The 11,335-nt window shown below is 41.8% G+C and overlaps 1 protein-coding gene across 1 annotated transcript in view; it reads right to left on the bottom strand.

Annotated features, from left to right (window-relative positions):
- Window positions 1-6,731: 6,731 nt before the first annotated feature.
- ACVR2B (activin A receptor type 2B) overlaps window positions 6,732-11,335 on the bottom strand; it is a 187,824-nt gene continuing 183,220 nt past the window's right edge. The window contains exons 10-11 of the mRNA XM_060782620.2: window positions 10,109-10,239; window positions 6,732-8,372 (exon numbers count right to left, since the gene is read on the bottom strand). Of these exons, the coding sequence (XP_060638603.2) occupies window positions 8,178-8,372; window positions 10,109-10,239 (326 nt within the window). The 3' untranslated portion in view covers window positions 6,732-8,177. The remainder of the gene's footprint in view (window positions 8,373-10,108; window positions 10,240-11,335) is intronic.

The following is an 11,335-nucleotide window of genomic DNA, read 5'->3' as shown; positions in this document are numbered from 1 at the left end:
GCCAAGAAGCAAGAAAATAGCATTTAAAACACTCCCAACAGATTGCCATCCAGTCTCGGTTTAAAAGCCTCGAAAGGAGGAGCCTCCACCACAGTCTGGGCAGAGAGTTCCACTGCTGAACAGCTCTCTCAGGAAGTTCTTCCTAATGTTCAGGTGGAACCTCCTTTCCTGTAGTTCGAGTCGCTGTTCACTAAGGAAGGCCTGTCCCTTCCCATCATCTGTTTGAGAGAGCAGCTGACTGGGGCATGCTTAATTCAGACCCAGAAATTCACTCCAATTCGTTTTCTCTGTAGAGTGATAGGCTGAACATGAAACGGTGAAATCTTTTCACGGTTGCTGTCTTTAAAGCAAACATCTAGCTATCAACAAGTAGGTGAAGTCACCTGTTTGCAAAGAGTGACTTTCTCAGCTCCTTCCAAACACATTTCCTTGAGCAAGTTTAAATTCAGGACAGGGAGCAGTCAAAAATTTCATTTACAATCTCTCTCCTTGGAAGTAACTTCTGTAAGGGGTTCTCTGGACCAAAGCCAGTTTTCGGTAGGGAGAAGTTTGCAATATAAGTTACTATTTCTGCTAGCAACAGTTGATTACAAACACCAGCTTCTTATCTCGCTTTTAATAGCAACAGCTATAGTTAGTCAACCATCTGTTGATTCTCCAGTGCGAAAAGGAAAACTTCATTTGTAATGGAATGTGGGAGGATTGCAAACACTATAAAAAGTTTGAGCAAATATATTGACCCCGTCATCTGTTAAAACATATGAGGACTTGATGTGAAAATGAAGGCTCCAAAGTGGATGCCAAGGAGGGCAGTGCATGTGCAGCAAATGATATGAGGACTGCAGTGGTGTGACCGCCATTCCCAAACTATCACATGGAGCCTCCCCCCATTATGTGATTAACATGTAAAACAGTCTTCTTTGTAAACTTTTCATTCACAGAAAACAGTAACTTGCTTTACATGTAATTCAATTGTTTTGGGGAAAGAAAATGTGCAACACGTAGGAGAACGTAAAAGAAGTGCCAACCCCCTTTACTCTCACCATTGTGGCTCTGCTTCTGGTCTGTTTTGAATGCCTAAGTGGGGAAATGGCAGCAGCGGCAATCAGCGTGGCCGTCTGTCCAAGGCAGCATTGGTGCCTTCCCCTCTTTAAAAAATTACCCTCAGCTTATTAATGAATCATATCAAAATCTATCGTTTTGGTCCCAAAACCTGCTCTCGACTTATACAATACACATGAGGATATATATTAAATAGGCAGGGGGGAAAAATGAAATTCAAAGATACAGAATGAGGGACGCCTGGATCGACAGCAGGATGTGTGAAAAAGATCTTGGAAGTCCTCGTGGACAAGTTAAACATGAGCCAACAATGTCATGCGGCGGCCAAAAAACCAATGGGATTTTGGCCTGCATAAATAGTATAGTGTCTAGATCCAGGAAAGTCGTGCTACTCCTCTATTCTGCCTTGATCAGACCACACCTGGAAGCACACTGTGTCAAATTCTGGGCACCACAATTGAAGGGAGATGTTGGCAAGCTGGAATGTGTCCAGAGAAGGGAAACTAAAATAATTAAGGGTGTGGAGAACAAGCCCTATGAGGAGTAGCTTAAAGAGCTGGGCATGTTTAGCCTACAGAAGAGAAGGCTGAGAGGAGACATGATGAGGGCCATGTATGAATATATGAGGGGAAGTCATAGGGAGGAGGGAGCAAGCTCGTTTACTGCTTCCATGGAAATTAGGACAAGGAACAATGGCTTCAAACTACAAGAAAGGAGATTCCATCTGAACATGAGGAAGAACTTCCTGACTGTGAGAGCCATTCAGCAGTGGAACTCTCTGCCCCGGAGTGTGGTGGAGGCTCCTTCTTTGGAAGCTTTTAAACAGAGGCTGGATGGCCATCTGTCAGGGGTGATTTGAATGCAATATTTCTGCTTCTTGGCAGGGGGTTGGACTGGACGGCCCATGATGTCTCTTCCAACTCTTTGATTCTATGATTCTATGAGGGAGGCTTGTTTTCTACAGCCCCGGAGATTAGAACGTAGAAAAATGGCTTCAGACCACAGGAAAGAATATTCCACCTGAACATTAAGAAGAACTTCCTAACTGTTCGAGCTGTTCAATAGTGGAAATCTCTGCCCCGGTGTGTGATGGAGGCATCTTTGGAGGCTTTTAAGCAGAGGCTGGATAGTCATCTGTCAGGGTGCTTTGAATGCAATTTTCTTACTTCTTGGCTGGGAGTTGGACTTGATGGCCCACAAGGTCTCTTCCATTAATGATTCTATAATTCTATATATGGTACCTATGAGAAAGACCCACTCAGTGACCTATATTTGATAGAACTGCTTTGTAAATATTTCAGCAAGTAAACTATTCTACTTGCACTGTGGAGCAGATTTAATGATGCCAATTGGCACAGATACCTTAACACCTAATTAGTTTTGGGAAAATTTTATTCTTAAGCATAGTTGCATCTAATGCGAACTACCCTATTGCTATATCAAGATACCACTTTAATGAGCTGCATACAACCCATCATTCAATCGAAAATGCTGCAGATTAGCTATTTAACATGCCTATTTAAACTCCCCAATATATATGTGCAATTCTGGGGGCAGATGTAGTAGAAAGGAGTGCCCTGGATTGGTGGTTATACCTAGTTTGTAACTGAACAGCATTTTGCTTAATGAACTAGTGGCAAAATGATCTGTAAGGAACTACAAGCAAAGAGATGCCTTTAATGGATATGAAGCAGGTAATTTTGGTGCAAAATTGCAAACCCTAGAATGCCCTGCAATAGAAACAACTCTATAGCAACCAGGAGTGAAGGTTATGTATATGTGTGCATGTGCTTGGGTTGAGGACACTGTCCGGTAGGCTATAACTCATATGGCACTTTCAGTAAATACTTTAAAGCTTCTTAAAGGAAACAGGATGGGGTGTGTGTGTGTGTGTTTGCAAGCAAAGCAACTGCTGTAAGAACCCTGTTTTAGCTATGACATAAATAATGCTGCAAGAAAGAATGATATCCAAAGCAGCAGTTATCACAATAATTAAAAGACAGCACATTTTCCACCCCCACTGATATTAAGAGCCTGGATCTTAAAACATCACATTTAAGAAGACAGATAGGTTCAAGGTTTATTTCGTCTTAATTGTTCATTTTCCCCAAAGCTTATGTTTTTCCTCTTCACAACATCAATCACAAAGATAAAAATGGAAGGTCTTGTTTTGCATGTTATGTCATTGCAGTCCATGTTTTGCACAATTTGTGTCTATCCGTTGAAATTTGAGGGACTTTACAGGTGCTTTTAAACAACTTTTCCTTGTTTTGAGTATGCAAAAATAAGGAGGCCACAAAATTCTTGGCAAATCACAACATTTAGTGGATCACAAATTGAACACACCTCTCTTAGTTCCATTACCAGCTCTTGATTTTCCAATGCAAATCTAGCAGATATATCCACTTTTCGGGGCACTAATATGTATTTTCTAAAGTACTCCCTTTGCCAGAGGTAATCATAGCCAGTGGGTTGTTGTAGGTTTTTTCGGGCTATATGGCCATGGTCTAGAGGCATTCTCTCCTGACGTTTCGCCTGCATCTATGGCAAGCACCTCTGAGGATGCTTGCCATAGATGCAGGCGAAACGTCAGGAGAGAATGCCTCTAGACCATGGCCATATAGCCCGAAAAAACCTACAACAACCCAGTGATTTCGGCCATGAAAGCCTTCGACAATACAATCATAGCCAGGTTTGTGAATTAACAAAGTACAGTTGGTGCACTGTGGAAATGCAGTGAATGGCGGCTGGGGAGCTGGAGTAATGTCTTTGTTGGAAAAGTTTTGTGTTCTAACACTTAAGAAATCACAGCCAGTAAAAAGATCACTTTGCCTAACTATCACTAGGGACCATTATGGTTCAACCTTAAGTATGATAAATTGGTTCATTCTGAGTCTCTGGTGGCACAATAGGTTAAACCCTTGTTCCAGCAGGACTGAAGACTGACAGGTCGGAGGTTCAAATCCGGGGAGTGTGGATGAGCTCCCTCTGTCAGCCCCAGCTCCCCATGAGGGGACATGAGAGAAGCCTCCCACGGGATGATAAAACATCTGGGCGTCCCCTGGTCAATGTCCTTGCAGATGGCCAATTCCCTCACACCAGAAGTGACTTGCAATTTCTCAAGTCGCTTCTTATAACGATTAAAAAAAATTACAGCAGAGATGGGAATTGTTGAACTGTCAACTACAGTTGCTGGGACTTGCATCCCAACAACAAGGTAGCCTGTTGAATTAGATTTCAGCTTGTGTGTTTGTTTATTGGGTGGCCAGCTCCTGGTGGCGCAGTGGGTTAAACATTTGTGCCGGCAGGACTGAAGACCAACAGGTCACAGGCTCAAATCCGGGGAGAGGTGGGTGAGCTCCCTCTATCAGCTCCAGCTCCTCATGCAGGGACATGAGAGACGCCTCCCACAATGATGATAAAACATCAAATCATCCGGGCATCCCCTGGGCAACGCCCTTGCAGACGGCCAATTCCCTCACACCAGAAGTGACTTGCAGTTTCTCAAGTCGCTTCTTTATAACGATTAAAAAAATTACAGCAGAGATGGGAATTGTTGAACTGTAGCTCCCATAATTCCTCAACACGGGCTATGTCAACTACAGTTTCTGGGACTTGCATCCCAAAAACAAGGTGGCCTGTTGAATTAGATTTCAGCTTGTGTGTTTGTTTATTGGGTGATCATTCTTACCCCACGAATTTTGTTATAATTAATTAAATCGTATGCATCTAACCAAAACACATTTTATCTTTTGATTGATGTTGTCTCCAAGGAGGAGTTAGAACTATTTCATGGAGGGGAAATGATGCACTTGTTTCCATTACTAAAACAGCTTGTGCTCCTACTACCCAAAAAAGTAAAAGAATGGGAAACAGCTTTCACAAACAACAGCGAATAATGCCCAGGAACCTTATATAGGCAGTTATTCTAAAACCATTTCTCTTATTTACAATGGCGCTTGATGAAAAAAATCAAAAACAAATGAAACAATGGTAGCACTTCCTAAAAGATTTTGGAACTTTTTTTTTCTTCATTTTTTTTTCTTTTTGTAAAACTCCCTTGTCATAAAAGCCAACTTACATTAAAATATACATACTACAAGACAACACAACTAACAAAATATATAATAAAACTCATACAAGTAGAAAATTCTGAGGTATTTCTGGTTTGAGGTGGTCTGTGGTCGTGAAGTTTTTTTCAACACATTTTTTTTTTTAGTTTAGTTTAAACCTCGGAAGCCACGTAATGTGTATGTGTGTTCTAATCTTTCTTTTAAAAAAATCATTGCATGTTTTGCAAGTTTAAAAAAATATTTAAATGTTGAATCAGCAGCATTAGGAACATTCACTGACTAGAGCGAGTTTATGGCATAATAGAATTAGCTGTCTTTGAAAATATGCACCACTGTGAAGACGAAAGAGTTGGGTGACAGAGTTCAGAGAATCAGGAATTGAAACAACAACTGGGAGGACGGTCAACATATGAATTGCCTAACTCGGGAGGAAGCTTCACTGAGAAGCGTACTTTAAAGTAGCATGTGTCTATTTTTGGGTGAAAACATGACCAGCCAGATGCATTATACCAGTGGTTGGGTTGTTGTAGGTTTTTTCGGACTATATGGCCATGTTCTAGAGGCATTTTCTCCTGATGTTTCGCCTGCATTGATGGCAAGCATCTTCAGAGGTAGTGAGGTCTACCTGTGAGGATGCTTGCCATAGATGCAGGCGAAACGTCAGGAGAAAATGCCTCTAGAACATGGCCATATAGCTCGAAAAAACCTACAACAACCCAGCGATTCTGGCCATGAAAGCTTTCGACAATACCAGTGGTTCCCAACCTGTGTTTTGGCCTTCCACTCCAAAAAATCCAAACACAGGTTGAGAACCACTGCGTTATACAAACCTATGCAACAAACACAAACTGTTTTCAAGCCTGTCTCAAATTGGGTGACGTTCTAGACCTCCCAGCAAAGAAATCTAAGGTGCAGCTGTCTAAAGCAGGCATGGGCAAACTTGGGCCCTCCAGGTGTTTCGGACTTCAACTCCCAATTCAGGGTCCAAGTTTGCCCATGCCTGTGTTTAAAGGCATTGATACTTCCGTCGCAAAGGTGAAATCCTTGGGCTTTTCCACACAGACCTATATCTCAGAATATCAAGGCAGAAAACCCTACAATATCTGCTTTGAACTGAGTTATCTGAGTCCACACTGAGTCCACACTGCCTTGATATTCTGGGGTATAGGTTTGTGCAGAAGGGCCCCTTGTCTCTCTTCTTCCGTTCCTAAAATGTCTTAGTAGGTAGCTTAATGCAATTAGACAACTTTGAAATGAGCTTAAAATTGTTGTGTATACGTGCCCTAAATACACTTACTACTTCATCACACTAGAGCAGTGGTTCTCAACCTGGGGTCCCCAGATGTTTTTGGCCTTCAACTACCAGAAATCATAACAGCTGGTAAACTGGCTGGGATTTCTGGGAGTTGTAGGCCAAAAACATCTAGGGACCCCAGGTTGAGAACCACTGCACTAGAGAATGAATCCACTCTAAATCTAGTTTTTGCTTCCTGCAGCATTCTGGGGTTTGTAGTTTAGTGATGATGTTACGCAGTGGTTCTCAACCTGGGGTCCCCAGATGTTTTTGGCCTACAACTCCCAGAAATCTCAGCCAGTTTACCAGCTGTTAGGATTTCTGGGAGTTGTAGGTCAAAAACATCTGGGGACCCCAGGTTGAGAACCACTGTGTTAGAGGCTCCTCCCTAAACTACAAACCCCAGAATTCTGCAGGTGTTTGGTGTAAAACCTTTGTTCCGGAAGGACTGCTGACGGGCAGGTCAGCGGTTCGAATCCAGGAAGAGTAGGTTGAGCTCCCTCTGTCAGCTCCAGCTCCCATGTGGGGACATGAGAGAAGCCTCCCACAAGGATGGTAAAGCATCAAAACATCCAGGCATCCCTTGAGCAACGTCCTTGCAGATGGCCAATTCAAGTTTTGTACTAATTTATTTATGCAATGCTTTTGACACCAAATAAATAAATTATTAGACATTTAGTTGAATCGTTTTTTCCTTCCTATTTCTGTATATTTCTAAAAGCAGAATTTTTAACACTGTCCTATTGGAGAACCGGGTAGGGATTCTGCAACTGAGTCAGTCCCAGGATCTAATTCTCTGAACATATAAATATAAGATAAAGGTTTTCTTTTTAACACTGTTAAAGCCTGAGATATATATATTTTTTAAGAAACCATTTCTATCCGTGATTCTCTGTGACCCAACTTTCTCTATGCTCTGCAGCAGCCGAATACTCTGCCTCAAAACTTGCCCTTCCTCTCATTAGCAGTTTACCTGAGAAGTAGCTCCATAGCAGGTGTTTCTCCCAATGCTGCAGAAGTCCAACGTTCTCTTTCTCCCAGCCCTATTTGCTAAACTTTTCACTTTCATGTCTACCATCAAAGAATTAACATTCTCTTTTCCGTTCCTCCTCCCTCCCCCGCCCGCCCCCACATTGTTAACGACGACACCCGTTAGACCCGTAAAAGACACATCTGCTTTTTTTCTTTCTTTTCAAAACTCACTGTCTAAAATAGAAAAAAGAAATAAGGAAAGGAAAAGTTTAAGGGGAAAGTCCATTTTGAGGTGTGATCTTAATGTAACAGTCTTAAAGTTTGCAGCATGTCTTGCAGATGACTTAAGTTGTTTTCTTGATACCATTGATATTCTGTGTAAAAAATAAAATAAAAAGACAAACTGGTAAAAGAGAAAACTCAGAAAGCAGGATTTGTAAGGAGGATGAAGTGAGTCCGTTGAGGTTTTGAGGTACCTGCACCGTTATCTGCATTCATTAGTCGGCACCCGAATGCTTGCTGAGATGTCCTCTTTTTCATCTTTTTTTTCCTCTCATTTTAATACAGTAGAGCAATGTGCTGGTAAAATTGATCCAATCGAAACAATAATAATAACAACAACAACAATAATAATAACAATTTAAAAAGTCAAGATTAAAATAGCAGCTGCATTCATGTGTGTTTGTGTTGGATTTGTGGTTTAACTTCTTCTTTTTTTTTATAAATCCACTGAGTCTGGAAGGACCCAAAAAAAAGAAAAGAAAGTGAACCAGGATTTAGATACTTGATTCTTTGGGCAGCAAGTCCATGTTGGTGACGGAGGTCACGATGGAAACGAGGCAGTCCGAGGTAGTACCGTTTACTGCTTTGCGTATCTGAGAAATCCGTTCCTCTACACAACCCGCTGATAGGCGTGCCTCTGCATCGTGGTCCCAGCATTCCTCAATCGTCACACAAAGCTGCGCCAAACCCTGAAGGGAAATTGAGATTATTTTATTTGCAGTATTTATATTCCGCCCTTCTCACCCCGCAGGGGACTCAGGGTGGATTACAGTGTACACATATATAGCAAACATTCAATGCCAATTTTGACATACAACGTATACAGACATACACAGAGGCTATTTAACTTTTCTGGCTGCCAGGGGAGCTGTCGCTTTCATCGTCCATCTGCAACGCTGATGAAGTTCTTCCGCATTCCCCGCATGCTTTTGCTGGAGTGCTTTGCTGGAGTCTTTTTTATGGCCTCATAAATTAGTTAATTTAGCCTCCCCACACAAGGTGGTACCTAATTTTCCTACTTGACAGATGCAACTGTCTTTCAGGTTGCAAAGGTCGACAACAGGCTACACAATTGGTTGGAAACCCACTCCAACCTGGGCTGGCTTCGAACTCATGACCTTTTGATCAGAGTGATCTTAATGCAGCTGACACTCAGCCAGCTGCGCCACAATCCCAGTGCAGATAGCACTGAATTTAGCCTTTGTCTGGAAATTACTGTTTTAAAGGAGCAATTAATGCTGTGTCCCAACAAATACATTATAGAGCATGTTACAGTAAGTTGTAGCAGGACCGTGTGTGTGTGTGTGTGTTGAAGAAAAACCTTATGATGGTAATTATTATGTGCAGCTGGTAATGTAGATCAACCAGCAATCTTGGACCACACCCGATAGGGTATAACTGTATTGGGTTTTTAGAATACAGTTCTGGAGAGATCTATGCTCAAAGGCTCTGCTCTGAGGAGCAGGCTGGAGAGAAGTTTTGAGTCGCCTAAGGGCTGAGAAAAGCGGTATAGAAATAAAGTAAATAAATAAGTAAGCAAATAAGTTGTTATGCTGCTCTAAAGGAAGCTATGTTGGAATAGTTGTTTGCTCAAGGTTTATGTTATGCTTTCTCGTTTGACCTAAGATGAAGATGCTTTATTTTGTGTTCCTTACAAAGACTATGTAAGTTTCTTGCACCGTTTGTTTTTTGTATGCAACATTGCGAGTTTGTATTTCATCTCTGCTATTAAGAGTAAAGTTTTTTGTTCATTTCTACTCTTGTCTGTGAATCTTATGCATGGGACGTGGCTAAGATCCGCTTGCTGCGCAACAGAGCAGTGGTTCTCAACCTGTGGGTCCCCAGATGTTTTGGCCTTCAGGTCCCAGAAATCCCAACAGCCAGTAAACTGGCTGGGATTTCTGGGAGTTGTAGGGCAAAACACCTGGGATTTCTGGGAGTTGTAGGGCAAAACACCTCTGCAGGAGGGATTAAGGAAAAGCCTAATTATGTTATAATTTTACAAATTAAGCACCAAAACATCATGTTTTACAACAAATTGACAGATAAAGCAGTTCAATACACAGTAACATTATGTAGCAATAACTGTATTTACAAATTTAACACTAAAACATCGCAATGTATTGAAACAGCTGTGGATCTGGGCAGGACACAGACTGCTTTGGGTAATACAGAACGTTGGATGAGTGAAGGTTGGATAAACAAAACTCTACTGTGCTTCTATTTCCTCCTGTCCTCGCTACATCCCCAATGGGAGCTCAGAACTATTGCAAGCTGAATAATAATTTTAAAAAATTAATCAATTTTCTTTGTGCAAAACTGGTGAGGAATATTTCTTTGGCTTGAAGAAGGCATCCAGTTCACTACATCCTTATGTGTAGTTGCTAAAGAAGGAATTCTAAAATAGTAATGAGAAAAGACGTACAGGATGTTTAAGCCAGTGATCCTTGAATGCGGGGCGCATCTTCTTGTGAACCACCACCTCCTGGAGGTCTTCAAGGGATGGATGCTGTCCTATCTCTTCTTCAAAGGGCAGCATGTACTCATCCACTGGACCTGGATTTGCACAGTAAACCAATGGAACAGGCAGCTTAATATTTGTGTTTAATGCTTGATTTGTGGCTCAATGGCAATACAAGAAAGCATTGAACTACATGTTTCACAAATACCTATCACATGTTAGTTCATGAAGTGCAGAATAAAACAGAACAGTCAATATTGGAACCTGCAAATTTCAAAATTCCCAGGCGTCTCTAATAAGAAGTACCTGCAATGAATCTCAAAAGCTCAAAATCCACTTACCAGAAGTTTTGTCTTCACTCATGAATCACATTCGCAAACACATAGATGTTCCCATGTCCTTTTTACCAAGGGCAAGCCTCCATTTCAACTTGCTATGATTGGGTTGTTGTGAGTTTTCCAAGCTGCATGGCCGTGTTCCAGGAGCATTCTAGGAGCACCAGTGGCACAGTGGGTTAAACCCCTGTGCCAGCAGGACTGAAGACCGATAGGTCGCAGGTTCAAATCCGGGGAGAGGTGGATGAGCTCCCTCTATCAGCTCCAGCTCCTCATGCGGGGACATGAGAGAAGCCTCCCAGAAGGATGATAAAAACATCAAAATCATCTGGGTGTCCCCTGGGCAACATCCTTGCAGACAGCCAATTCTCTCACACCAGAAGTGACTTGCAAATTCTCAGGTCGCTCCTTACACGACAAAAAAAAAAAAAAAAGGATTCTCTCCTCAGAGGATACCTGCTATAGATGCAGGTGAAACATCAGGAGAGAATGCTTCTGGAATATGGCCATACAGCTCAGAAAACTCACAACAACCCAGAGATTCCAGCCATGAAAGCCTTCGACAATATATTGCTATGATTATTTAGAATCATAGAGTTGGAAGAGACTGCATGGGCCATCTAGTCCAACCCCCTGCCATGCAGGAAAAGCACACTCAAAATTACTTTTTTCATCCGTACCACGCAACTTGATTATAACCTTTTTGAGGGAAACAAGTTGTAATCAGTAACCATGTTTGAATTGTGTTTGTTATCTTAAACCATAATTACAGCAGACCACCATTAGTTTGGATTTAAAAATAATTTCACCACAACTAGTATTTAGCTGGTATTGCACCACCTGACATCTGCCGGGA

This window comes from Anolis sagrei, chromosome 6 (assembly GCF_037176765.1).
Source record: "Anolis sagrei isolate rAnoSag1 chromosome 6, rAnoSag1.mat, whole genome shotgun sequence".
In the NCBI taxonomy this organism is placed as follows: Eukaryota; Metazoa; Chordata; class Lepidosauria; order Squamata; family Dactyloidae; genus Anolis; species Anolis sagrei.
The sequence above is the reverse complement of the archived record's forward strand: the minus strand, read 5'-3'. Positions and strand labels throughout refer to the sequence as shown.